The sequence below is a fragment of the Macaca fascicularis genome, chromosome 2, assembly GCF_037993035.2.
Source record: "Macaca fascicularis isolate 582-1 chromosome 2, T2T-MFA8v1.1".
Classification (NCBI taxonomy): domain Eukaryota; kingdom Metazoa; phylum Chordata; class Mammalia; order Primates; family Cercopithecidae; genus Macaca; species Macaca fascicularis.
In genome coordinates, this window is record NC_088376.1 from 81,415,421 (window position 1) to 81,443,226 (window position 27,806).

Below are 27,806 nucleotides of genomic sequence, written 5' to 3' on the forward strand. Positions count from 1 at the left end.
CTTGTGGAGAGAGGGTAACAATTTCAGATCATCTCCACTGGTTAACATACCGAGAGCCGGGACTAGAAACAGGACCACAGCTGTATATAAAGTAGTCTCAGCAAGTCAGGAGAAAGGTGGGCTATTCTTTGAATCCAGGAACATTCAAGGGTACTCTGGAGTCCAGAAGAGGGGAGCTGTGTTACATGAGTGGAGGGAAAAGCTAAGTGCAGAAGGGCTCTCGCCCCCACGTTTGGTGTGGTTTCCTGGAAGAAAACCTCCAGCAATGTGCCCTGGCACAACCTAGGGTTGCCAAGGCCGGGCAGAGACAGGCTGAGTTACCTTCCCTGGGTGACTCTGTGTGGTGTGGAAGGGACGTAGAAGTGCCTGCATGCCCTTGGGGATTATTTGTTAGTTATTCTGGAGAAGCTGTTTCTGGGAAGCTTGCTAGGGTGGGTCACCAAGGCCAGGGCAAAAATAACCTGTCCCCAAGGCTACAGCAAGGACCATGCAAGTCAGGGGATGAACAGGCATCAGGACCAGACCCCAGAGCTCTACTGTGTCCCTGTCACAGCAGGGGACAACATGATGCTTAGTCAGCCAGGAGGACCTCCTGGCAAGCAGACCATGATGATGTCTGAAGCCAGAGCCCCCAGCCTGAGGCAGCATCAGGAGACTCAAAGGGCAGTACGTGGGCCCTCAACACTCTCCAATACCCCATCCTCCACTTTCCCATTACCAGGACATGTGTCAGCTCATGTGTCATCTTGGGGAAGAAAGGGAGATAAATAAAAAATCCAAAAGAGACAGTTCCATCTTGGAAGAGACTACGTTACCTGCGAAACATTGTCTCTTTATATTGTTGGATAAGTTTGAATTTACCAGATTTGACTAAATGTAGTCTTCACCCCTTACCCAGAGAGTAGGATTTTGGAGGGATACTAGATCAATTGCAGGAAAGTAAAAAGGCTTTTCTTTGTACTGAGTGTAGGGCGCAAATTCCAACACTCCAGAATGACTAACAAATAATCCCCAAGGCCATTGCTGGTGGCTTATCGTCACCTGTTCCTCTCTTCCGGTGGAGCTTCTTCCAACTATTTCCAAAATAGCCAGAGACCCGTGGGCCTCCCACTCCTCTGCACTGTGATCTCTCTCATTCAGCGGGCAGTCACCTCCAGAACTGACCAGTTTAACTGGAGGCTGGCTGAGATGCCCAAGCAGGAGGTGCCTGCGCCCACTGCGTTAGGAACTACCCCTTTAGATGTTGCACTGAGGGGAGAGAGTGTCCAGTAGCAACAGGGGTGGGTGAGCAGTTAGGGGCTCAGGGCAGTGGCTATTTTCCTACCAGAGTGGGAAAATGTCAGTATTTTAACAATCGGCATAGCCAGACTGGTATGCACTAACTGAATCCAAGGAAGTTCCTACCTTTCATCTCCCACTTCCAGTCAGAGCCTCAGACTCTGGAAGCCTCTTACTCCCCTCATTCCACCTGCCAGAGTTCCTTCCTTAACACAGTCTCAGCCCCACCCACATAGCAGGAGCTGGTGGGGGGAGTAAGAGGAGTAACAACCGCAGGTGAGGGTCTTGGGAACTTGTCCAGGGCTGAGTTAGGAGAAAATGTAATTAATGAACCCCACTGATACCCTGATCACATTTTCCAGAGAAACAGAATATAAATGGTGGCTCTATATTGGAATGAGTACTGCTGTTACACTGTTAGATTGATGTTTATGGGCTGGTACGAACCTAATTACTCTTTATGATGTTGCTTGTATGAAAACAATACATTTATAAGTTTCTGTCGAACAATGTATAAGCAAGTCTTTCAGATACAAGCTCTTCTAATTTGAGACTACCAGAGTGATTTTTTAAAAACTATATGCATTAGGGCCAGGCGCGGTGGCTCACGCCTGTAATCCAAGCACTTTGGGAGGCTGAGGTGGGCGGATCCCGAGGTCAGGAAATCGAGACCATCCTGGCTAACATGGTGAAACCCCATCTCTACTAAAAATACCAAAAAAAAAAAAAAAAAAAAATTAGCCGGGCGTGGTGGCATGCTCCTGTAGTCCCAGCCACTTGGGAGGCTGAGGCAGGAGAATGGCATGAACCCGGGAGGTGGAGCTTGCAGTGAGCTGAGATCACGCCACTGCACTCCAGCCTGGGCGACAGAGCAAGACTCTGTCTCAGAAAACAAATAAACAAGCAAACAAAAACTATATGCATTAATATTATAAATGCTAAGAAATTTATGAGAGACTTCAAAATGCTTACACAACACAAGAAAAATAGTTTAGCAAAAATTAGGGAAAAGGGAAAATAATGTTAAGAAAAATAAGATGAAGCCATAGATAATTTATGGTTTTAAAATGCATGTCTAGGCTGGGCATGGTGGCTTATGCCTATAATCCCAGCACGTTGGGAGGCTAAGGTGGGTGGATTGCTAGAGTCCGGGAGTTCAAGACCAGTCTAGGCAACATGGCAAAAGCCTGTCTCTACAAAAAAATACAGAAAAAAAATTAGCCAGGCATGCAGTTGTGCACCAGTGGTCCCAGCTACTTGGAGGCTGAGGTGGGAGGATTGCTTGAGTCTGGGGTAGTAGAGGCTACAGTGGGCCATGATTGTGCCACTGCACTCTAGCCTGGGTGACAGAGCAAGAACTTGTCTCAAAAATAAATAAATAAATAAAAATACAATAAAATGCATGCCTAAAGGCAGGTCCTGAGCTTCCTACTAACCAACACAAAGAATGCAACACACTAGTTACATGATTCCTGAGGTTTTATTTTGGCCTTATTTTTCAGAAAAACAACAACAACGACGACAAAACAATTGTCCCTAGTACTACCGGCTGAGAAAAATTTCTCCCATGGATCCTCAACAGAGGACTCCGTGCAATACAGTTACCTAACATAGTGGCTGAGGTTGAGTGAGAACTATTCAAACATTTTGTCTACCTTGTTGCCTTCCCTTTCCCAAGAAGGGCTCCTCTGAGATGAGGAAAGTAAGGCTCAGAGAAGTTCAGTAACTTGGCCAGGCCATACAGCTAATGAGTGGTGGTGCTGAGGCTTATTGAGTCTGTTGGTCATCTAAGTCCCTGCTGTTGACCACTGCTTTATGAACAATAACACTGGAATACATACAGTCAGTTCCATGTGCTATTAATGAGTTCAACAGCCAATGATAAAAATATGTGTCAACAAAGGAGCAGGTTACTTTCAAACTGGAAGCCTAAAGCATTACTTGTAACACAACTTAAATTTCTTATATTCAATTCTTATTTTGTACTTCCCACTAGTAAATTACTAGGAATCAAAAAATATGGATGTTCTTTTTCAAGCTATAAATATTTCTCTAGCAAATATAACAGGTCACATTTTCAAAATTCTGTGTTTTCCCTCTCATATAGATCATAGCTCTCACACGGACAATGAAGGGTTTTCTCACTGCCTGTGAGAATTAAAGTACAGTTTTCCATTATAGAAGCTTCTTTTTAAAATAGACTGCCATCTTTCGTCAAATATTTCAGCTCTGTGGAAAATAACTTAGGTTTTTTCCTACTTGCAAAAGAAATGTTTCCACTCGAAACCTGTTGGAAATATGGAATAGGCTATATTGTTCCATCAAAGAAAAGCTTATTACTTCTTGGCATAGTATTTTTCTTTTGTGTCAAGTTGAACGGTGGTATTAAGTGAATGCCCACAAAGCATCTTAAAGGCTAAGGAAGGATTACACTAAAGGCTAAGCCCTGAGACAGGTTTATGTACCTTGCAGGGCACTTTCCTTAGGCTTAACATCTTTTAGCCTATCTGTAGAGGATATCAGAGGGCAAAGTTTCTGTCATGAAATAGGACTAATCAACTTAGTTGAATTTGTATTTAAAGCAAGGTTAAACTGCATTAAGACCGTTTTTGAAAGAGTTGTCAGATGTATTTTTCAACCTGCAGCCAGAGAAGCTTCTGAAGTTGGAGGCCAGAAGGTCTTTGTATGGTTCTTCCATCTGTAATATCAAAGACAAGAAGTCTTCGTAGAGGATGTAAGTATATAACTCCACGCATTGATTAGTCCAATTGAGGCTAGTTACTCTGAGTAAAATGTACACATATAAAATAAAAGGTCATCTTTATCTTAAAGGAAATGCTTAGGTTTATGTGTACACTTTATTAGCTCTATTACTAACAATATGTGAGCTAATAAATTCCTACTTAACTGAAGTTCCTAACGAGTACAGATGATATACCACTCCTGCCAAATAAACACTGCCTGGTCTTAGTTTTTGGAGTTTTTTAAGTGAAAGTAAAATGAAGTGTATTTAGGATAAAGTCAGTTCAAAGCTGTATGTAAATTTACTGTTGTTTTATTATCTTCAAATAGATTAAGTACCTACCTCTATGTGTTACTGCTGTATATTTACGATACATTATTATTTCAATGGCCCCCTATTGCTGCAGATATCTATATTCCAAAAATTGTCATGATGTATGAACCATGAAATGTCAGAGTAGAAAATTTCAGAAAAACATTGAGGAACAATCAATGATAATCATGAAATAAAATCTATATTGATATTCCTTAATTCGTTCTTTAAGACTACCTAAAATACCTACTATTCAGTTCTGTTATATGAGTACGGCTAGAATTTCACTTTAGTCTCTACAGATTTTTATATAATGGACTTTGCTTCACAATCTTTTGAAGAAAGCGAACATAATTTATACAAACTGTAGTTGCACATAAATTATGTTGAGTCCAGTAGAAATTACATAATTTCAACTTATTTAATGATGACAAAGGTTTACCTTTTTCGTTACAATATTTGTAGTTGTGCCTAGAAGCTGACATTTCAAGAAGGCGTGGATGGATCTAATGAAAATGAGCTTCCAGAGTAAAAAGAAATAAGAAGTGAGAGCAGCCAGCACATAAACCACTGTCTTCAGTGCTTTCCAGGGTATGTGCTGTGGTGAAATGCAGTTAGAAAAGTACTAAAGCTTATGCCTTTAGGAAAAGTGAAATACATTTTAGTGGCACTGCCAAATGCTTCAGTATGAACTGTCTTTCTAAAGTTCTCTTCTGTCCTTGGCAGAGATGGGTAGGGGAGCAAGATATGGAGAGATCCAGGAGAAGGCCTGTTTAGGTTGTGCTCAGAGCAGAGTTGGAGGAGATGGGCTACAAAGACCTCTGCAAAACATAAGTAGGAGGAATTACTTTGGAGTTGTTGAGGTACTGCCTAAGAGAAGGCCAAGAAAACTCAGAGGCAGCCAGGCCTGAATTGTAAAAATTGCTCTCATTTTAATTTGAGAATTTACATGTGTTTGTCTTACATTTATTTATCCCAGAACTGTGGAAACATTTAATTCTACTGATCTATATTTCACACACAAAAACTTACCAGATATAGCAGTTACTGAAAAGTTATTTCATTTTAGTGTATGTAATCAGAAAGCATGATCATATATACCATAAATATTCTACATACAATTGCTTAAATCCAGGATTTTCTAAACTCAAATTGCACTGATTTTAATGAGTGATCACAGTATAGCCAATAACGACAAATATAATAAAATTGGCACCTGGCTCCTGGGCATGGGAAATCATTCTGTGAATATCTGCTGATTTGGCAAGGGCTTTAGTTCATGAAGTTCATGTCTTACTACTACTGCCCTAATCAGTTGAGACAGAATTAGCACTAGGTAAATCGTCTATGTGCTGCCTGGAGGGGTTTGTTGAGGGTAAGAGTCTGAAGACAGAGATTAAGGAGTCCTCATCCTCCTAATGTGCTGGGCATCCAGGATTAGAGCTCTGGGTCAGAGAAATCCAGCCTGAATGCAGACCTAAGCACCACTGCACTCCCTCACTTTGGGATTACCAGACACGCTCTGCACTGAAAATTTGTATTCCAGTCTGCACTTTTACTGGAGCATTTCATCTGCTACTGCAAAGTGACCTTAGTTTACAATTTTTCCACGTGTGTTTAAAATAGAAAGGGGTGCCCTGAAAATATGAAAGTTCACATTTAAAGACTCATGCTTGATCATATGACTCAGTACCTTCAAAACAATGGTTTTAAGGCAACACAAATTTGGAGTTTCAAGTATCTACCTGACTGATGAAGTGAAAGATCAGATCAACCTTAGAACGTTGCCTTAAAAGTATTCTGATTTTATTTGCTACAAAATTATATTTTGGGCAGTGTAACTATTCTGTATGATACTATAATGGTGGATAAATGCCATTCTACATTTGTCAGAACCATAGAATGTCCAACACCAAGAGTGAATCCACACGTAAACTATGAATTTTGGGTGGCAATGATGTGTCAGTGTAGCTTAACTGATTGTAACAAATGTACACTCTGATGCAGGATGTTGATAGTGGGGAAGCTGTGCATGTGTATGTTGGAGGAGGATATGAAAACTCTCTGTACTGTCCACTCTATTTTGCTGTGAACCTAAAACTTCTCTGAAAAATGAAAGTTAAAACTATGTAATTTGAGGTACGTGCATGATAACAGACACAAAAGAAACTAGGCCATCTTTTTCTTTAAGGAAAATTCGGGCATCAATCTATATGATAGTGATAAGTAAATAAGTACTAGTTTGTAAGTACAAGGATTAAAAGAAACTAGGGAAGCCAAGTGGAGGCCAAAACTGTAACACACAGGAGCTGCTGATGCCAATGACTCATCGTCCTGCCCAGGGACTTCCATGACATGTGGACATTTCTGCAGGCACTCGGAATAGCTTGTGTTTTAGATTAAAATTTGGTGGATTGATTAAAAAACAATGAACCACCCCCATGGCATTGTAAAAAGAAAGCAAGCCAGACCCAAGAACCATAGAATCAAGAACAGATGTGGTACCAAGGATAGCTTTGATGGTACATTAGATAACACTTGTCCTTTCCCATTGGCCAAATAACACTGAGTTCTCCCACTTATTTCACATAATTTGTGACTAATGGTTAAAAAAAAAAAAATCCTGCTGTTTTGTTGCAGACAATGGACCCTACAGAGCCTCATATAGATATGTCTAAGCCTGGCAAACCTGGTATTTCAGAAGAAAGGCATTTGTGCCAATTAACTAGTGGAATGACATTAGAAGGCTGCCATGTTGCCTCAATAGCACTAGTCACTGTTGCTGCCCTACCTTACATCTTCTTGGCCTTCTTCTGAGTTCACCTGCAACCATGGAAGTCATTTCCCATCTGAAGCACCTGCATCTCCCTGTTTCTCAGTCTGAAGGTTTTGTCCTGCACCACAGGAGCTTGTTGTGTCTAGCTCAAGCATAACCCATATGCAAAGGAGAACTGTGCCCTCAACCAGTGGCCAACAGAAGTTGATGGGCCAACTCTTTGTCCTTCATGGGGACAATTCTGAGATGTGTACCATAGGTTTCTCAGAGGGCTCCCAGCAGGGTTGAGCACCAGTTGCCCACAGTGAAAACCCACACATTAATTCACTCACCCTTTATTGACTTTTCCTTTCCTGGTCTTGCTTTTCTACTCCCTCACACGGGTTTCCTGGGATTACCTCCCAAATGAGCTACTGTACTTAAGTTATTGTCTTAGGGCCTCCTTTGGGGATTCCAAAGTAAGACAATCTCATCTCCTTTTGGTGATTCATCTCCACGGCTTTTCCCGAAGGTAACATGTATGAGGAAGAGAGGTGGTGAACCTCTAAGCAATTCTTGCTCCTCTCTTTCTTCCTTTTTCCTCCTCCTTCTTCCTGACTTGTCTCAGACGTCACGTAGGATACAAGCTGAGCCATATATATATGTAATTTTTTTTTTTTTTTGAGACAGTCTCCCTCTGTCGCCTAGGCTGGGGTGCAGTGATGCGATCTTGGCTCACCGCAACCTCTGTCTCCTGAGTTCAAGTAATTCCCCTGCCTCAGCCTCCCGGGTAGCTGGGACTGCAGGCGCCACCCCTGGCTAATTTTTGTATTTTTAATAGAGACGGGGTTTTACCATGTTGGCCAGGCTGGTCTCGAACTCCTGATCTCAGATGATCCACCCACCTCGGCCTCCCAAAGTGCTAGCATTAAAGGCATGAGCCGCTGCGCCCAGCCTGAGCCCTATATTTTTTTAAATAGCCTTATTGAGGAAAATTTGATATAAAAGAACTGCACATATTTAATGTGTACAATTTGATGAGTTTTGTCATATGCATAATCCATGAAGCCATCACTTAATCAAGGTAACAGACATAGCCAACACTTCCTAAAGTTTTCTTGTGTCCCTTTGTTTTTGTTTGTTTGATTTTGTGGTAAGAACACTCAACATGAAATTTACCCTCTTAACAAATTTTGACATGCACAGTGGATGAACCTGAAGGACATTATGCTAAGTGAAAAAGCCAGTCACAGCAGGACAATACTGCATGATTCTTCTTCTCTGAGGTGTCTAAAATAGTACAACTCATAGAAGCAGAAAATATTATAGTGGTTGCCAGTGGCTAGAGGGTGATGGAAATGAAGAATTGTTGTCCAATGGGTAAAGTCTCTTTTATGCTAGACAAGTAAGTTCTAGATAACTGCTGTACAAAATAGAGCCTATAGGCCAGGCGTGGTGGCTCACACGTCTAATCCCAGCGCTATGGGAGGCTGAAGTGGGTGGATCACTTGAGGTCAGGAGTTTGAGACCAGCCTGGCCAACATGGCGAAACCCCGTTTCTACTAAAAATACAAAAATTTAGCCGAGTGTGGTGGTACGCGCCTGTAATCTCAGCTACTGGGGAGGCTAAGGCAGGAGAATTGCTTGAACCCGGGAGGCAGAGGTTGCAGTGAGACAGGATCATGCGATTGCACTCCAGCCTGGGCGAAAGAGCGAGACTTTGTCTCAAAAAAACAAAACAAAACACAAAATACAGCCTGTAACATCAAAAATTCTATCTCACTCAAACTTCTGCTAGTTTGAGTGAGATGACACAAATCAAAGTTCAATAATTTTTCAAAATGCAACACCAAGAGAAGTCCCCCGCTGTTCTGTTGTAAATGGTCTAGAGGGAAGAAGGTGGCTGTGCACCGAATCCCATGGGTGCAACTTGAAACTGAGATTTCAAGTTGCGGGCCAGGGTCCTCGCCAGAGTTGTGAGCCCGGCCCACCTCTGACCCAGCCTGTGTTCTCTGCTGGCATCCTCCATGGCTTACAGGCACCTAGCAGAGATTTTTATTCTAATCCTGATTGTGCCTTGGTAACTAAACTCTCTGAGACCACTATCAGAGAGGAAAGTATACTGACCTCATAGAAATACAGTGAAAATAAATGGAGATAAAGAACTTTACTATGTATGTATGAATGGCAAAAGCCGATATTAGGTGGTCCCTGGACTTGGATTTCCAATTTGATCAGTGGGGTTAGGTCTGAATAAGAAGCTAATAAAGTGATTGTATATTTAAATACCATTATATTTTTAGTATTTGAACCATGTGAATGAATTAACCTCTATTTTAAAAATTAAATCAAACACACAGTTAGATCAAATACACACAAGGAAAGAAAGGTCACTACTTTGAAAAGCAGAACATTTTCTTCCTAATATCTTTTTCTTCAAATATAGTTGCAGGTATCTCAGATTTTAAAAAAACAATAAGAAAACCCAATTATTGGCCGGGCGCGGTGGCTCACTCCTGTAATCCCAGCACTTTGGGAGGCCGAGGCAGACAGATCACGAGGTCAGGAGATGGACCATCCTGGCTAACACGGTGAAACCCCATCTCTACTAAAAATACAAAAAAATGAGCCGGGCATGGTGGTGGGCACCTGTAGTCCCAGCTACTCAGGAGACTGAGGCAGGAGAATGGCCTGAACCTGGGAGATGGAGCTTGCAGTGAGCGGAGATCTCGCCACTGCACTCCAGCCTGGGCGACAGAGCGAGACTCCGTCTCAAAAAACAACAACAACAACAACAAACATTTATTTATTTTTCATTTTTCATTTTCATAGGTACATAGGTGTATATATTTATGGGGACACATGAGATATTTTAATATGGGAATACAGTACATAATAACCACATCAAGGTAAATGGTGTATCCATCACCTCAAGTATTTATCATTTCTTTGTGTTACAAACAATCCAATTATACTTAGTTATTTTTATTTTTTCTTTGTTTATTTATTTTTGAGATGGAGTCTTTGTCACTCAGGCTGGAGTGCAGTGGTGTGATCTCAGCTCACTGCAACCTCCATTTCCCAGATTCAAGCAATTCTCCTGCCTCCGCCTCCCAAGTAGCTGGGATTACAGGTGCCTGCCACCATGCCCGGCTAATTTTTGTATTTTTAGTAGAGACAGGGTCTCACCATGTTGGCCAGGCTGGTCTTGAACTCCTGACCTCAAATGATCCACCCACCTCAGCCTCCCAAAATGCCGGGATTACAGGCATGAGCCACCGCACCCGGCCCTATAATATTTTTGAATGTACAATACATTATTGTTTACTGTAATCATCCTGTTGTGCTATCAAATGCTAGATCTTATTCATTCTATCTAACTATATTTTTGTACCCATTAACCATCCTCCCTTCCTCCTCCCACCCCACTACCTTTCCCAGGTAATCATTGTTCTACTGTCTGTCTCAGAGCTCTCAGATTTTTTAAAAAGTGGGAGTTGAGAATGAAGGAGAAGCTTAAATGACCTGTTTAACTAGTACTTGTTTTTATATTTAAAATCATTCAAAGATATTAAAGAACAAGAAATGTCAGGAAAAATGTTATCCTTTTAAAAGTAGTCCTTTTTTCTGATCACTAGTTTCTGAAGGTAAAGCATATGAATATTTGCATTTATGTAGATTTGGCTATAATTTGGTCACTTGTTCTAATTAAATACAGTCCCATGCACTCTGTATCCACTCTAATTAGATATATTTTTAGACATTAAAAATATTATCCTCCCTCCTTTTCTAGTGTTAAATCTTATCAACTAAATAGGAATATTTTTCCAAAGATTGAACATTGGGAGAATTTATGCATTTGTACCTCTGGAAATGTAAGAATCAAAGTAAGTTTGTATCTCTGGAAAAGTAAGAATCAAAGTAAGAAAGGAAGTTGGGGCCAGTCACGGTGGCTCACACCTGTAATCCCAGCACTTTGGGAGGCTGAGGCAGGTGGATCACCTGCAGTCAGGAGTTCAAGACCAGCCTGGCCAACATAGTGAAACCCCATCTCTACTAAAAATACAAAATTAGCTGGACATGGTGGCACACGCCTGTAATCCCAGCTACTCCAGAGGCTGAGGAAGGAGAATCGCTTGAACCCCAGAGGCGGAGGTTGCAGTGAGACAAGATTGCACCATTGCACTCCAGCCTGGGCAAAAATTGAAACTCCATCTCAAAAAAAAAAAAAGAAAGGACATTGATATTTCTGGAATCTTGCAAGGCTGGTTTAATTTTATTATTGCTTGCAGTTTGGTATGGTATTACCTGTGAACCCTGCAACAAATTCCAAGGGCATACTGATAAAACACTGAGTTTTACAAGTATATGTGGGGTTTTTGTGTAACTAAAAGCTTGGTGTAGCTAGTCTTCCCAAGTGTTGTGAAAATACAAAAGGCTTTTGTTGTGTTCAAGAAGAATTCAAACAGTTCACAAAAGGTAGAGTTATTTGTTGAAGTGTCTATCCGGTTCTTTTTAGAACTCCACCAGTGGCGAGACATATTGATGACAAACTCGGTGATGGCTGTGAACCCTTTATTGACACCAACAGGGCAGCAGACGATCCCACTGATTCCCTCACCATTTGGGCCTCCAACTGTGGACAGGTATTTCTCTTCAATGTCATAGTTTGATCAAAGAACAACCTAGACAATCATTAAGTTTTGGAACGATGTTAAGTCCAGTGTTGTTTTATTGCCTGATGTTATTTGAGTGAACTGTGGTGCAGTAATTCAAGTCAAGACACCCTGCTGACCTCACCTTCAGGACATCTGCTGTCATTTCTCCTCTGAGGCCCGCTTGACCTACTCACTCAGCAAATAACTAATGAGCACTCACTATGTGACAGGCATTGTGCAAACACTGGAGTATTAGTCTTCTAGGGCTGCCATAATAAAATACTGCAGACGGCCGGGCACAGTGGCTCACGCCTGTAATCACAGCACTCTGGGAGGTCGAGGTGGGCAGATTAGATATCAGGAGTTCGAGACCAGCCTGACCAACATGGAGAAACCCCATCTCTACTAAAAATACAAAAAATTAGCCGGACATGGTGACGCAGGCCTGTAATTCCAGCTACTCGGGAGGCTGAGGCAGGAGAATCGCTTGAATCCAAGAGGTGGAGGTTGTGGTGAGCTGATATCATGCCATTGCACTCCAGCCTGGGCAACAAAAGCAAAACTCCGTCTCAAAATAAATAAAATAAATACATACATAAATAAAAATAATAAAATACTACAGACTGGATGGTCTAAACAACCGAACTTTATTTCTTGGTTCTGGAACTGGGAGTCCAAGATCAAGGTGCTGCAGGGTTGGTGTCTGGTGAGGTCTCTCTTTCTGACTTACAGGCAGACACCTGCTCACTGTATCCTCACATAGCCCTTCCTAGTGTGCATTTGCAGAAAGGGATCCCTGGTATCTCTTGTTCTTAAAAGGACACTAGTACTGTTGGATTAGGGTCCCACCTTTATAGTATCCTTTAATCAAAATTACCTCCTTGAAGGCCCTATTCCAAGTACAGTCACATTAGTGGTTAAGGCTTCAACATGCTAATTTTTTGGAGGGGAGGGGAAACAAGTCCATAACAACTGGGTACCCTGGATTTCCTGTGAAGAAACAATTCTTTCTTTTCAATAAAAAGTAAATTATAAGTATTTGGGTTGTACATTCTGGAAATAACCTAACTTCCCCCCACCCCCGCTTTTTTTAAGAATATTTTGACATTCAGGAGAGAAAGCAGAACTCATTATTTATTCTTGTTTATGGAGTGTGAACAATAAAGTGGAACTTCTAGAGACCACTGAAGTTTAGAAAAATAAATTGTCCACCCAGGTACTCAAACATTGATCCCAGATGGTAAACCCAACCAAAAGTATGTCCATTAAATGAGAAAAGAATTTGGGGTCAGAGTAGATCGTTGGTCATGAAAAATCAGAAAGCAATGTTGACTTACTTAAATCTTTTTTCCAGACATCCCTAAAACTTTCCTTTCCTGCTTTCTCGTTTTGTTGTCAGCTGGGTCAATCCTGCATTAGTAGAGTACTTCCCGATCTTTCCACCATATTTCTCCATAAACTCATAAAGACTCCAGGACTTTTGTGTTTCATTTTGGGATGAGATGATAGAATCCCATACGGCAATAGCAAAATCTCATTGTCTCAGCCATGGAAATTGTGTACTCCGACCTCATTTTACCTATTTTATTTTATATCTTTTTGTTCTCAGAGATGTACTGCCTTCCACTGTAGCTCCAACTGACCCAAGACAGTTTTGCGTTCCTTCCCAATTTGGATCCTCTGTTCTACCAAACACAAATATGCCAAATGTGTTGTCCAGTCGGATATACCCAGGTATGAGCAACAGAAGTTTGGCTGTCATCTGTGGAGTCATTTTGAACTGGATGGATGCATTAAGTTTGCCATCGTTTTACTGCTAAATTTTGGAGGCAGGACTGTGTGGTGGTTGTGTCTGTAGTGTCTGTAGTCACCACCTAGGTTCAGATCATGGTATTACCACTGTGTGACCAAGTGTAAGCTGCTTAACTCCTCTAAGTGTCAATTTATTCATGAATAACATGAAGAACTGCAGTATTACTATTTGTCTTATCTTACACTTGAGGAACTGATAAAGTTATGAGGAGATTAGATCTGAGAATTAATGGGGCTTAAGGCAGTTTACATGGGCCTGACTGTCATAGTGAGAATTTGGCTTTTATTCTGAGTGAAAACGGAAGCCGTCAAGGGGTTTGAGCAAAAGAGCAACACGGTCTGACTGAAATGTTACCAGAATAATTCTGGCTTCTGAGATGGGGACAAACCTGATGGGATCAGAGTTCTGGGAATAAACTGATGGGAATTAGCAGGCTATTGGAATAGCTAAAAGATTATGACGGCTTGGTCATGGATGGTGGCAGTAGGAATAAGAAGAAGTGGTTAAATTCTGTAATTATTTTGATTGTAGAAACAACAGGATTTTCTCACAGTGTATGTGGAAGGTGGAAGAAAGAGATACTAAGAATGACATCAAAAATTTTGGTGTGAGTAGTTGGAAAGATGGAGTTGCTACTCATTGAGTTGAGGAAGATTGTGGAAAGAACAGAGTTGTTGGGGAGAGAGAGAGATCAGAGGCTCAGCCTGCTCATATTACATCTGAGATGCCTAATAGACACTCAAGCGGAGAGGTCAGGAAGGCAGCTGAAGTGCAGGGAGAACTTCTGAGGACAACTTGGGGACATAATTTTGGAAGTAATCAGCATATATGAGGCTAGATAAGATCACCTACGGAGAGAGTGTAGATAGAAGAGTCAAAAGGAGCATCTCTGGACCCACTAACAGAGTCCAGAGATGAGGAAGAGCAAGCATGGGAGAAGTAAAACAAGCGAGGGGAACCAGTGAGATAGCAAGAAACCCAGGAGAGCATGGTGGCCTGGAGGCCACGGGAAGGAAGTGTGGAATGATTACATCAAGCTAATTACTATATGCCTTATCTCATATATTTATCACCTTTTTTGTTGTTATTGTTTGTTTGAGATGAAGTTTTGCTCTTGTTGCTCAGGCTGGAGTGCAATGGCACAATCTTGGCTCACTGCAACCTCCACCTCCCCGGTTCAAGCGATTCTCCTGCCTCAGCCTCCCAAGTAGCTGGGATTACAGGCGTGTGCCACCACGCCCAGCTAATTTTTGTATTATTAGTAGAGACAGGGTTTCACCCTGTTGGCCATGCTGGTCTGGAACTCCTGACCTCAAGTGAGCCACCTGCCTTGACCTCCCAAAGCGCTGGGGTTACAGGTGTGAGCCACGAAGCCCAGCCATATTTAACACTTTTTGTGGTCAGAAGATTTACAGTCATTTTACACTGGACTATTTTAAGGAGAGAGTGAGCAACTGTGTCAAGTGTGCCATTTGCAGAGCTAGTAAGATGAAAACAGAATATATCATTAGATTTAGTGCTATGTGGAGGTCATCAGAGATTTTGATATGAGCAATTTCAGTAGAGTCGTGTTGGTGAAAACATGACTTGTGACGGCTCAGGAGAGACTAGGAGGTGAGAATTTCCTCACAATGTTGAAGCTCAAACTGGTGTATCTTCTCTCCCTGCAAAACTATATTCATAAGCTTATGCTTATCCCTGCTCCACAATTCCAACACCTCTTAAAAGATGGGAGCAATGCGAAGGGAAAGCCTGACACAAAAAGAAATAGGATTCATGCATGCCTGGGTCAGTGAAGAGACTGGCCTGCCTGGATTTGAGCTTGTTTCTACCACAGGTCACAAATCCATTTAACTGCAACGAGAGCAAGCATCCAAGCAAGGGCCAGATCTGGAACTGGGCCCACCCAGTGAATTGGTTCAAGGACCAAAGGAGACAGTCCAACAGCAGATCCTGGATGGAAGCCACCTGGCAGCAATCACCCAGTAATCTGTGGCCCATGATTACAGACAGCAGGCCAATAGGCTAGTAAAACAGCTGCACTGCAGGCCCGGTATGGTGGCTCATGCCTATAATCCTAGCACTTTGGGAGGCCAAGGCGGGCAGATCACGAGGTCAGAAGTTTGAGACCAGCCTGGTCAACATGGTGAAACCCCGTCTGCACTAAAAATACGAAAATGAGCCGGGTGAGGTGTCACATGCCTGTAATCCCAGCTACTTGGGAGACTGAGGCAGGAGAATCACTTGAACCCGCGAGGAGGAGGTTGCAGTGAGCCAAGGCCATGCCATTGCACTCTAGCCTAGACTTAGGTCAGGTCTCCCACCTCAAGGCTGAAGTGTAAGAGAGAGCAAGGGCAAGATAAGGCCTCAGTCCTACAAAAACTGAGCTACTAAGTAAGTTAGCAAAATAGAAACTAAGACAGGGATCTGTTTACAAAACAGGGATGTTAGGTAGCAGTAATTATGCAACTGAACTAACATTAAGTTTGATGTTGCCTATTTGGGAAAGAGAAAGTATAGGAGGAGGTTTCTTGAGACCAGATCTCAGAGGGTTCTAAAATCCAGGCAGTTAGTATTGTGCTGTCTAGACTGGACTTCTTGCAGAGACTTTCTCTGTGTCCATGGGCAGTATGCCACGAATTGGTAGCTTCATGCCAGCTGTCTAAAAGAGAGTATCTCGAAGTCATTGAACTACAAAAAAACTAGAGCTTTATGGTTCGAAGGATTCCTGGTGATCACTTCATCTAACTCCTAGATTTTACAGATAACAAAGAACCTCATTTTTAAAAAAGATCTAGTATGATTTCTTTCAAGATAGATTATTAGTAGAAATTTAATGAGCTTTACTGGCTTGGTGGAAAGTGAGTATAAAAACTTGTTTCTGGCTGGGTGCGGTGGCTCACACCTGTAATCCCAGCACTTTGGGAGGCCAAGGTGGGCGGATCATGAGGTCAGGAGATCAAGACCAGCCTGGCCAACATGGTGAAACTCCGTTTCTACTAAAAATACAAAAATTAGCTGGGTGTGGTGGCATATGCCTGTAATCCCAGCTACTTGGGAGGCTGAGGCAGGAGAATCACTTGAACCTAGGAGGTGGAGGTTTTAGTGAGCTGAGATTGCACTACTGCACTTCAGCCTGGATAACAGAGCAAGACTCTGTCTCAAAAAAAAAAAAAAGAAAAAAAAAGATTGTAAATCTTCTGACCATAAAAGGTGATAAATATTTGAGGTGAGGCATATGGTAATTAGCTTTATTTAATCATTCCACAATGTATACATACATCAAAACATCACGTTGTACCCAAAATATACATATACTTTTAAAAGACCAAAAGAGGCACAGATCATGAGATTCACAAATCACTTCATCTTTTTCCTATTAAAGTATGGCAGGAAAATACCACCAGTCATGAGACCAACAATTAAAGAACAAAAAATTATCTGGTATTTATCGTGCTATCACCAACATGACACTAAGATACCGAACAGCAATGATCTGATACCATTTCCAAAACTCTGTGCAATTGCGGATTTGTTTGTTTTTTTCAGATACTGTTTTAAATTGTTATATTTTATTTTATTATTTTCAAATGAATGTTTTTAATTTATTTGTGGGGTGGGATGGTGGTTTTCTTTTTTAAGGTTGGGGCATTTTACCACCTGAATCCATAAAGGCAGTGGCCAGAAGGAATGAAATGATTCAGAGGCATCATACTGCCAGGTAATTTGGCAATGTTGTTTTATTTATTCTCTATTCATTCATTTGTTCATTTATTCACTTGTTATAGTCATATAACAAATGAATAGATGAATATATATAACAAATAAATACACATACACAAATTACTTACATAAAGTATTTCAGGCAGATTACAAAAAGAAACATAGTCTGCTCTGCCTAAGGAGTAGCCATTATCTATTCCTTTACCTTCTTAATAAACTTGCTTTCACTTAAAAAAAAAAAAAAAAAAGAGAGAAAGAAACGAATACAAACATGCATGCAGGTTGGTTAAGGATAAAAGCAAGATTAGAAATCACGGCCGGGCACAGTAACTCAGGTCTGTAATCCCAGAACTTTGGGAGGCCAAGGTGGGTGGATCATGAGGTCAGGAGTTCAAGACCAGCCTGGCCAAGACGGTGAAACACCATCTCTACTAAAAATACAAAAAAATTAGCCAGGCGTGGTAGCAGGTGCCTGTAATCCCAGCTACTCAGGAGGCTGAGGCAGAGAATTGCTTGAACCTGGGAGGCGGAGGTAGCAGTAGGCCGAAATTGCGCCACTGCGCTCCAGCCTGGGCAACAGAGCAAGACTCCGTCTCAAAAAAAAAAAAAAGAAGTCGCATAGTGAAGCTAACAGTAGTATTACTACACAGATTGCAATAGACTCTCAGTATCCCATAATTAAAATGCCTACAACTCCTCTGAAATTCATATTGGCATTACTGTCTTAAATGACTTCAATCTTGCACAAAGATAGGAGCCAAGTTTGCCAACCTGACTTCAGATTATGCCATCAGAGCTCAGACAACCCCAAGTCAGTCCAACAGTGGCCTTCAGCTGTAGTGCCCAGGAGAAAGAAAAGTATAACAATGAATAGGGTATGGCCCCAGGGTAAGAGAAAGCAGAAAGTCAACTTTCTCATCGCTGAACCCAAAGGGGTCCAGTTGAGGACCAAAAAGCAAAGTGAAGTAAGCAAAACCACCGAGCCTTTCCCTCCCCTCTTCCCCAGCCACTTGCATTTATTTATTAATATTGAGACTTGCATTGTCTAATTGTCTTTCTTGAGTCTCACTAAGATTATTTTGCAGGGGTTGAAAACCTCTTCCCGGTACATTAGGTTTTTTGAGGATTAATCTCTGCCAAGGAACTAGCTGTGCTGCGTAAGCTCCATCCCTGCTAAATTTGCCTTATCTGATTAGAGGTAACACTCTAAAGACTGGCCTTTGGACTTCCATTGTGAGACTCAGACAAAGCTTCCGATCTTACCCAAAACTCTCCTTCCCAGTGGCCTTGTGGGGGATTCATATTTCCACCAAACAAACTTCAGATGAACAGTGTGAGGACTGTTTTAGGGAAGGCAAGGGGTCATTAAAATTACATTTATAATGGTGTTCTTGGGCTGTATAAATATATTGTTTTGTTTTTAGGACAGAAATGGAAATGTATGCTATTTACCAGCAAAGGAGAATGGAAAAAATTAATCCCAAGGGACTGGCAGGCCTAGGGATACCCTTCCTCTATGGCTCCGGTGTCCCAGCTGCCCCAACTCCCTACCATGGCAGGAGCATGCTCCCTGCCGGTGACCTGCATTTTCACAGAAGCACCCTCAGGAACCTTCAGGGAAACCCCATGCTAGTGGCAACCGCACCACACTTTGAGGAGAGCTGGGGGCAGAGATGTCGTCGACTCAGGAAAGGTACAGGGAATCAAAAAGCTCCAGACAGTGATGCTGAGAGTTCCAAAAGTCAAGCAGAGGAAAAAATCCTAGGTCAGACTCATGCAGTTCCCTATGAAGAGGATCGTTATGCAAAAGACCCAGAAATCGAGGCATCCAGCAACCAGAAGTCAAGTGAAGCGAATGAAACACCAACGACAGCTCTTGACAACGCCTGTGGAGAGCCCGAGCCCACCCATAGGAAACCCTGGGGGTCTCACACCATTACCCTGAAAGCAAAGACCTGGGACGATGGGAAAGAGGAGGCTTCAGAGCAGATTTTTGCAACCTGTGATGAAAAGAATGGGGTTTGCCCTCCAGTTCCTCGACCGTCTCTGCCAGGTGGGTGTCCAGGGGCCAATGGCAGATCCTCATTAACTACAGGTTGCCAAGTCCGTAGGTTACTACATAATAAACTGTAACCATCCTGCCTCTTTTTATCTTTCTTTTTCTTAATCCTGCTTGGAATTACCTTTTCTTAGCATCATTTTATTCCATCAGTGCTAATAAGCCATATCAATGAAACTAGCCTCCGTTTATATTTCGCTATATAGAGAATTTTCAACAAAGGCTGGGAAGGTAAATATCTTGGGAAACATAATAGAATTTTAATTTAAGATTTCAATGTAATTTAGTGTTCATTTCTTCAACACAAAGCAGAGAGGCTTCTTGCTTCAAAGTGTGAATTCTACCTCCCCGGTATTTAAGTATAGGAAAAAAACAGGCAATTAAGCAGAAATATTACCTTTCAGTGTCCAATACTGTTGATACTTTCAAATTTAAAAATACTATTGCACTTCATGCCAGAAACACACACTGAATAGTTTTCTAGAACTCTTTTAGATAAAAAATATTTGAAGACACAGGGATTGTGAAGGGTATGTAATACAGCCACCATACCAACTGCTTCCCTACAAAGTGTTAATTTTCCCTTTTGATGAAAATGTAGCTAAATTCTCGTCTCATCTTGAGACCATGATAATCACCTATCACAAAAACATAGTAACATTAATCTGGAGAATAGAATCCATGGGGCATTTCTGTTGGAATCTGAGAGAAGCTGGTGCAAACCCGGAACTATTTGAAGTATTACTTACAACAAATGCTATCAGTAAAAATCTTTTCAGAGAAAGAAAAGAAAGGAGGCAGCTGAAACTTTTAGAAAACATCTCCTAGTAACTCTTAATATCTTGTAAGGAGTTTGCAAATTGAGACCACTCTGGGGTGATAGAATACAAGGAAATTAATGTAACTATACATAAACCTGTATGTATTTTATGCCACAATTTCTTTCCATTTTAAAGGAACACATGCACTGGTTACAATTGGGGGGAATCTTTCTTTGGATGAAGATATTCAGAAGTGGACCGTGGATGATGTGCACAGCTTCATTAGCAGCCTTCCAGGTTGTTCAGACTACGCTCAGGTGACTTAATGCTTAAGTATTTCCATACAAGCAGAACAGTTTGAAAATATCTTTCCTGCATAATGAATTAGGTCAAACTTGCACTGTGCCTCCAGAAAGGATTCCTGCTAATCTCTCTTTTGTGTGCCAGTGTCTACCCTGGGACAGGTCTCAGATTGGTGGAACTTGGGTCATACACCCACACCCCAGCATCAGGGGAGGCTGAGAAAGCCATCGTCTGTCTTTAGCTTCTTTCCTATCAAGGCTCCTAAGAAGTAGGAATTCTCCCAAAATTAGAAGAAGGTTCAGAAGCTGAACATCCAAAAAGAAGGGGAAATAACGACTGCATTTCCCACTTACCCATACAGCAAACATTTTTTGAGCACAGACTTTTGGGTGAGAAGTTTAGGTTACTCACTGTAAGTAACAGGAATATGTACTTCATTCTAAAAAGAACAAGAAGGCAATATCTGAGAAGTAGGAAATTCATTATTTTAAATTCTGTATTTATTCTGGGACAATATATAAAAATGTATACAACATATTCAATCTGGTGTGAAATACCATTTTAAAAAACTATAACGAAGTATCAGGGCAGTTAGAAACAAAAAAGTAGCCTCACTAGTATTGAAAAATTTATGACAAAAGTCATAGGTTGATAAAATTTTGACGTTTATGTCAATGCTACATTTTCATGCATATAGTTTACTTCTTTGAGTTATTTAATAATACAATTTGAAGCAATAAAATGCCTACTAAATCTAGTATCATTATCTTTGGTTTGCATGTTAAAGGAAAAGCAAGCAAGAAAAGGACATTAAGGTTTAACTACATCATAATTAACTCGTGCTAGAGCTGATTGTTTTCCAGGTCTGTTTTGTGAAATGTTTGTCTACAGTGAGATGCTGTTAACTCTTTTTCTTTTTATTATTATTTTTTAAATTCCGTTTATGGGACTTACGGAAAAGCTATATAAAGTAGTTACTAAGAGTATAGCTTCTGAAGCCAGAAAGTACAAATTCAAATCCTGGCTTTTCTGTTTTCTGGCTGTGTGGCCTAGGACAAGTTGCCTCTCTTCTCTGTGCCTCAGTTGTTTTTATCTGTAAAATGAAGATAATCATAATAATACATTTTCAGAGGATTTTTGCGAGCATCAGAGTGCATGGCACCTTGTAAGTATTCAATAAACACGAATTTCTTCATTACACCCAAGAGAGGGCCAAACTTCAAGTTACTTCTGAGGCAAGTTGTCTTCTTCAAGTCACCCATTTTTGTCTTTTGTGTAACCTGATAAAAAGTTTTTGGCCTACTCTCCCCTGTTCAGTGGTTATAACCTTATTTTTTAAAATTAGTCATTAGTCATGGGTAAGCCACTTTTAAAATTTATCTATACCACTTCAAGTGCCGTGTCAACCACAGGTTCAGTTAAGTTGTTAAATTCTGATAACAACCAGAAGAGCAACCCCTTATTTAATAAGCATGTAATTGCTGAGATCTGGCACATTGAATTTGAACCCTGATTATTCTTAGTGATCCATAGTCAGAAAAGTGCAATTTATAATAATAGCTCTTGCAATAAATAATATTACATGCTTTTCATAGTTTAAAATCCCAAATGTCCCCTGTGGGTACACAGAAGTCACATAAACATGAGTACTCCAAACTCGCTCTGCTGACTCATTATCTCTCACTGACAGGATGTCAGCACCCTCTTCCCCACCCCAAGAAGTGGTACCAATTATCCCTAGATATGTCTCAAATTTGTTTAGGATCAAGTTCTGCTTTAGTTTCACCATTAAAGTATACTCCCTCCAAGTGACAGCAGGTGGCATCAACTGAAAGACGTTACTGCTCTGCTGTGCCTGCCCCCCCCCACCGGCTATGCTCTGTGACGTTATTTTATACAGAAATGGGGGGATGCCCTCTGGATGCAACAGCCCTGAAGCAGCACTGCTTGTACCCCACTCTCACAAGGACCCTTGCCTAAAATGTCCCATCAGGTGTTACTCATGACCCCCGCACCCTTTTTTTTTTTTTTTTTTTTTTGAGACGGAGTCTTGCTGTCGCCCAGACTGGAGTGCAATGGTGTGATCTCCACTCACCGCAACCTTCGCCTCCTGGGTTCAAGCGATTCTCCCGCCTCAGCCTCCCGAGTAGCTGGGACTACAGACACACACCACCACCAGGCCCGGCTGATTTTTTGTATTTTTAGTAGAGACAGGGTTTCATCATGTTGGCCAGGCTGGTCTCAAACTCCTGACCTCATGACCCACCCACCTCGGCCTCCCAAAGTGCTGGGATTACAGGCATGAACCACCACGCCCAGTCCCATAGCCCCTTTCTTTAAATGAGTTGGACCAAGGTGCTGGGATTAGCTGGCATTAAACCCACTGTCCCCCAGCTATCCTCTTACTCCCCACCTCTGCCTTAGATGCCTACTCAGCAAGCTCTCACCACTCACCTCCTGTAAGTAGAAAAAGAAATTCAGCAGAAAAAAAAATAACAACTAAAACCCAAAGCCCTGAGTGCAAATGAACTATTTTAAATAGGTGTAGAGACAGGATTGGTGGCTCAGCTGTTAAGGAACATTTAGGAGACCCTGCAACATATTTCGTTCCAAGTAAATGTCTAGTTCAGAGGACTCAGCAGATAAAATATCCTCTCTCTAAAAAGAACTGAAGTTACTGAAAATATATGCACATTTATATCATACACATGGCCCAAACTGCTCTGGTGAGAAAGAAAGGGGTACATCTGAGTGACAGGGACATGTCTGTGTCCTCGCCCCAGGCCCTGAGTACATCCACCATGGCTGAGGGTTAGGTCCTCACATATTTCAGTCCCTGGCTGCCAACCTACCTCTGCTTGAAAATTTACCCATGTGGTTCCTCCTTTGGATGCTCACAAATTGTCAGGTGCATGCCACCACACCCAGCTAATGTTTTTTTTAAAGAGATGGGGGTCTACTATGTTGCCCAGGCTTGTCTCAAACTCCTGGGCTCAAGTGATCCTCCAGCCTTAGCCTCCCAAGTAACTGAGATTACAGGTGTGAGCCACTGCACTTGGCTCTTTAATTTACATTAGCCATTTTCTATAATTTGCTTAATTAAAATAGGAAAAGAAATAATTACTTAATGCAGTTTGTGGGAGATGGCTGGTTCAGTGCTGAGAGAGGGGGCCAGGGAATGGTGGGGCCTGCAGAGGTGGCAGCAGTGGCTGGGGTGATCAGCGCAGCCTGGGGCTGCCCCTCCTTGGGGGCCATGCTGCTTTGCACTGCATGGGCAGCCACGAGCGAGCCTAGGGCCCAACAGGAACTGTGGAAGGTGCATCCACAAATGGACCCATGTGTATAATGATGGAATCTCCTTACTAACCATTACCACCGGCTCTCCTTGACAAGTGAGTCAGAGAGTGGGTCGGGGAGAATAAAAGAGGTCAACATGAAGCTAAAGCAGCGAATCACGCTGTTAGCAATTCTCCTTGTCATCTTTATCTTCACCAAAGTTTTCCTGATTGACAACTTAGATACATCAGCTGCCAAGGGGCGTTTCACCACTTGATCACCTGAGGACTTTTCACCGAATGAGGGCTGGCTTGCAGATGGAGCTGTCACCCAAGTTGGACCACACCTTGCAGTCTTCCTGGGAGATTGCAGCCCAGTGGGTGGATCCCCAGGAAGTGTACTGTGAAGACACACCAGAGCTGGGGGCAGTCGTGCATGCCATGACCACCAAGCAAATTATTAAAGCTGATGTGGGTATAAAGGGACACAGTTGAAAGGCTTACTGATCCTTGAAAGGGAACAGAAAGTTGTTTTCAAACCTAAGTAGTATAGCCAAGCCTATGTAGTGGAAGGGAACTATATGCCGGTTATGATAGACACAGTGCGAAGGCAGCGGCCTTTCACTTGGACAGGATTGTGGTTGTCCCAGAGCCCTGTTGATGGTGGGCAGATTTGTTCATCTTCAGACAGAGATGAAGCCTGTTCCTATGGAGCAGCCGTTGAGCCCCTTCCGAACTGTAGGAAACAATACTCGTTTTTATGGGAAGTGTTATTACTGCTGAGAAACAGAACCAGCTTGTGCTGATGGAGGCACAATGGAAAAATCTGTCACACTTTGGCTTCCAGATGTGTGCCCTCTCTAGAAACACCAACATCCGTGGGCCAGGACTTACCGAAAAGGCAAGCCAGATGGGAGTATGATGAGAGCTACTGTGAGGCTGTGAAGAAAACGTCCCTTTAGACTCTGGCCTGTGCCTCTTGGGCACCATTAACACAGCTGTCTTTGATTACCTGATTGACAATGCTGACTGCCATTACTATAAGAACTTTCAAGATAATGAGGGTGCTAGTATGCTCATCCTTCTTGATAACAACAAAAGCTTTGGGAACCCCTTGCTGGATGAAAGAAGCATTCTTGCCTCTCTCTCTCTCAGTGTGGCATCACTCAGGTTTCTACCTGGAACAGAAGGAACTACCTAAAGAATGGTGTGCTGAAGTCTGCTTTAAACTCTGCCACGGCCCATGACCCCCTCTCCCCAGTGCTCTCTGATCCTCTTCTGGACGCCATGGACCAGTGGCTCCTGAGTGTCCTGGCCACTGTGGAGCAGTGCACTGACCTGTTTGGGATGGACGCTGTACGGTGGAAGACACAATGCCTTTCTCCCACTTGTAATTCTCAACACAAAATAAGTGAAACTTCTTTTTACAAAGATAGAGAAGCAGCACAATCAATTCCAAATGGTGTGAGATGGATTGGAAATGGCCAGCAGTAAGTTCTGGTGACAGGGGACAGGGTGGCCTTAGATGTCTTTGGTGTTTTCTGTAGTAGAAACTAAAGCAAAGACCACAAGTTTCAGAGCATGGAGATGTTCCTGCTGAATCACCTTCTGAATTCCTCAGCAGTTGCCCATTCTAGCAGTAGGCATCATAGTTGGTCAGTCTTAATTCCCAGGCCAAAGGACAATCAGAGGTGTGACATTTGCATAGATGAATACTGGGATTGGCTCTGGAGAGTATGTTTTGAGTTGGACGTTTCAGTCCTTTCTCCACACTGGTGCATTTTGTGGAAAAGTATTATATACATACATATAGTTTGTAAATGACTAAAATCTATTAGAACACAAGGTTCCCAGTACAGGAGCTTTCCAAGAAGATTCTACTTTTCAGGTGGTCCTGAGTCATGCCCTCTGAGGCTTGGAGCACAGTGGAAACAAGGCCTATGGGGTTCCTCTTCTTGTGGCACTCATAGCCCAGAAGAGGGCACCAGTGAGTGATCTCACATCCATACGAGTGCGTTGTCAAAAGCGGGTACAGAGCATGGGGGGATCACATACGAGGGACTCATGGCCACCTAAAGGAAGAGGCTCTAAAGTGAGACCTGAAAGTCAAGAGGAGAGGTGAGGCGGGAGGGAGGTAAAGGAGGAATTTCCAGGTGAGGGCCAGAAGCCAGAGAAAACTTTAATATGGTTGGGACTCTGAGAGTAGTTCTTAGTGCTACAGAGGGCCAGGGCCAAGGTGGGAGAGGTGAGGACAGCAAGACAAGACTGGAGAGGTAGACAGGGCCAGGTCACAGAGCCCTGAAGACCCAGTGAAGGATTGTGACTTTATCCCGGAGGTAGTCAGGTTTTAAGTAGGTAGCAGCATGATTAGCTTTATATTGCAGAAAGGTCATTCAGGTTGCTTTTATGAAAACAAGTTGAAGAGGACAAGACAGAGGGGAAGCCTCTTCCGATGAGCAATAATGGAGCTGTATCCAGGGTGGGAGCAGTGGGGGCAGGCAGATAAGAACACAACCTGAGGAGGCAGGGCAAGATGGCCAAATCCACACACACAAAACACCTTCATAAGAATGAAAAATCAGGTGCGCGATCACAGTACCTGGTTGTTGTTGTGGTTTTGAGACGGAGTCTTGCTCTGTCGCCCAGGCTGGAGTGCAGTGGTGCCATCTTGGCTCACTGCAAGCTCCGCCTCCTGGGTTCACACCATTCTCCTGCCTCAGCCTCCCAAGTAGCTGGGACTACAAATGCCCGCCACCACACCCGGCTAATTTTTGTACATTTAGTAGAGACTGGGTTTCACCATGTTGGCCAGGCTGGTCTCGAACTCCTGACTTCAAGTGATCCACCGACCTCGGACTCCCAAAGTGCTGGGATCACAGGCATGAGCCACTGCACCCGGCCCACAGTACCTGGTTTTAACTTCATGTCACTGAAAGAGGCACTGAAGGGGGTAAGAAAGATAGTCTTGAATTGCCCACACCACCCCTCTGCCATCCCCCAGAAGTGGCCACGTGGTATGGAGAGAGAATATGTGCTTTTGTGGGTGGGGGAACGGAGTAATTGTGGGACTCTGCATTGGAACTCAGTGCTGCCCTGTCACAGCACAACGAAAACTATGTAAGAGGCCAAATTGGCACGACTTCGCTTCTGAGTTAAAGATACAAGTTAGGGAGCCTTCAGCATATACAGACTGTTACTGAAGCCAAGTGAAGCTGAAATGAATCAGGAAGACCAAAGGGGACCTGAGTCAGAAGGCTAAGAAACCCTAACCTATGAAAATGGACAAAGAAAAAGGAGCTGGCAAAGGTGACCTTGAAGGAGAGAACAGGGGTACCCAGGAGGGAGCAGCCTAATGACAGAAAGGAAGAGCACTGTTCATGAAGGCACAGTCAACAATGTCAGATGCAGCCAGGAACTTCAGAAATAGAACAACTGCAAAATGACTGCATGTTTGGTACAACAGAGGCACCAGGAAGCCTGAGGAAAGCAGGCTTAATGGAATGGCTGGGGCAGAGCTCAGATTCCCTGAGACTGCAGAATGACTGGAAAATGAGAAGGTGAAAGCAGGGAGCATCGAAACCCTTTGGAGAAATCTGGCTGTGAAGGGAGTCAGAGACGTGAGACAGTATTTGGAAATGGAGTTTGAGTATTTTCATTATTTTTGTTTGTTTAATGATGGTGGAGACTTATTTAAATGCCAGTGAGAAAGAGCCAGCAGAGGAGGAGAGACTGAAGAGAAAAGGGGATTATCTATCCCCTCTGGAAGTGGGAGGGGTGAGGACCCACAGTATATGTGGAGAGATCTCCTTTAAATGGTGGAGAGACCTCTCTTCCATTGTGTCATGACAGTGGGAGAAAATAAAGGTTTTTGGTTCATTGGTCAGAATTAGAGGGAGTTCTTATCTACTGTTTTTTGTTTTGTTTTGTTTTTGTTTTTGTTTTGTTTTGTTTTTAGTTAGGAAGCGCTATGATCTAGTGAAAATGAGGGAGGGCTCTGCCTACAAAGTCTAAAGTTTGAGGAGGGTGGAGCTAGCTTGAAGTAGAAGGGAGAGAAAGCTCAATAGTGAATATAGAAGGATTTCCAGGCAAGTTGAAGTTGAAGATCATGAAATTACGGTCCTATCAA

General features: G+C 42.5%; 1 protein-coding gene and 1 pseudogene across 6 annotated transcripts in view; both read left to right on the forward strand.

Moving 5' to 3' along the window:
* The first annotated feature begins 3,883 nt into the window (after positions 1-3,883).
* The window catches only part of SAMD7 (sterile alpha motif domain containing 7), a 28,391-nt gene continuing 4,468 nt past the window's right edge, over positions 3,884-27,806 (forward strand). Inside the window, exons 1-7 of one of the 6 annotated variants that reach the window (XM_065540150.1) lie at positions 3,884-4,012; positions 4,799-4,924; positions 11,608-11,734; positions 13,356-13,480; positions 17,202-17,280; positions 18,707-19,335; positions 20,298-20,419. In XM_065540150.1, the coding sequence (XP_065396222.1) occupies positions 11,634-11,734; positions 13,356-13,480; positions 17,202-17,280; positions 18,707-19,335; positions 20,298-20,419 (1,056 nt within the window). In that variant the 5' untranslated portion in view covers positions 3,884-4,012; positions 4,799-4,924; positions 11,608-11,633. The other 5 variants (XM_045386642.2, XM_045386643.2, XM_045386641.2 and 2 more) reach the window with 5 other exon arrangements.
* On the forward strand, positions 23,839-25,300 carry LOC102117553 (glycosaminoglycan xylosylkinase pseudogene; annotated as a pseudogene).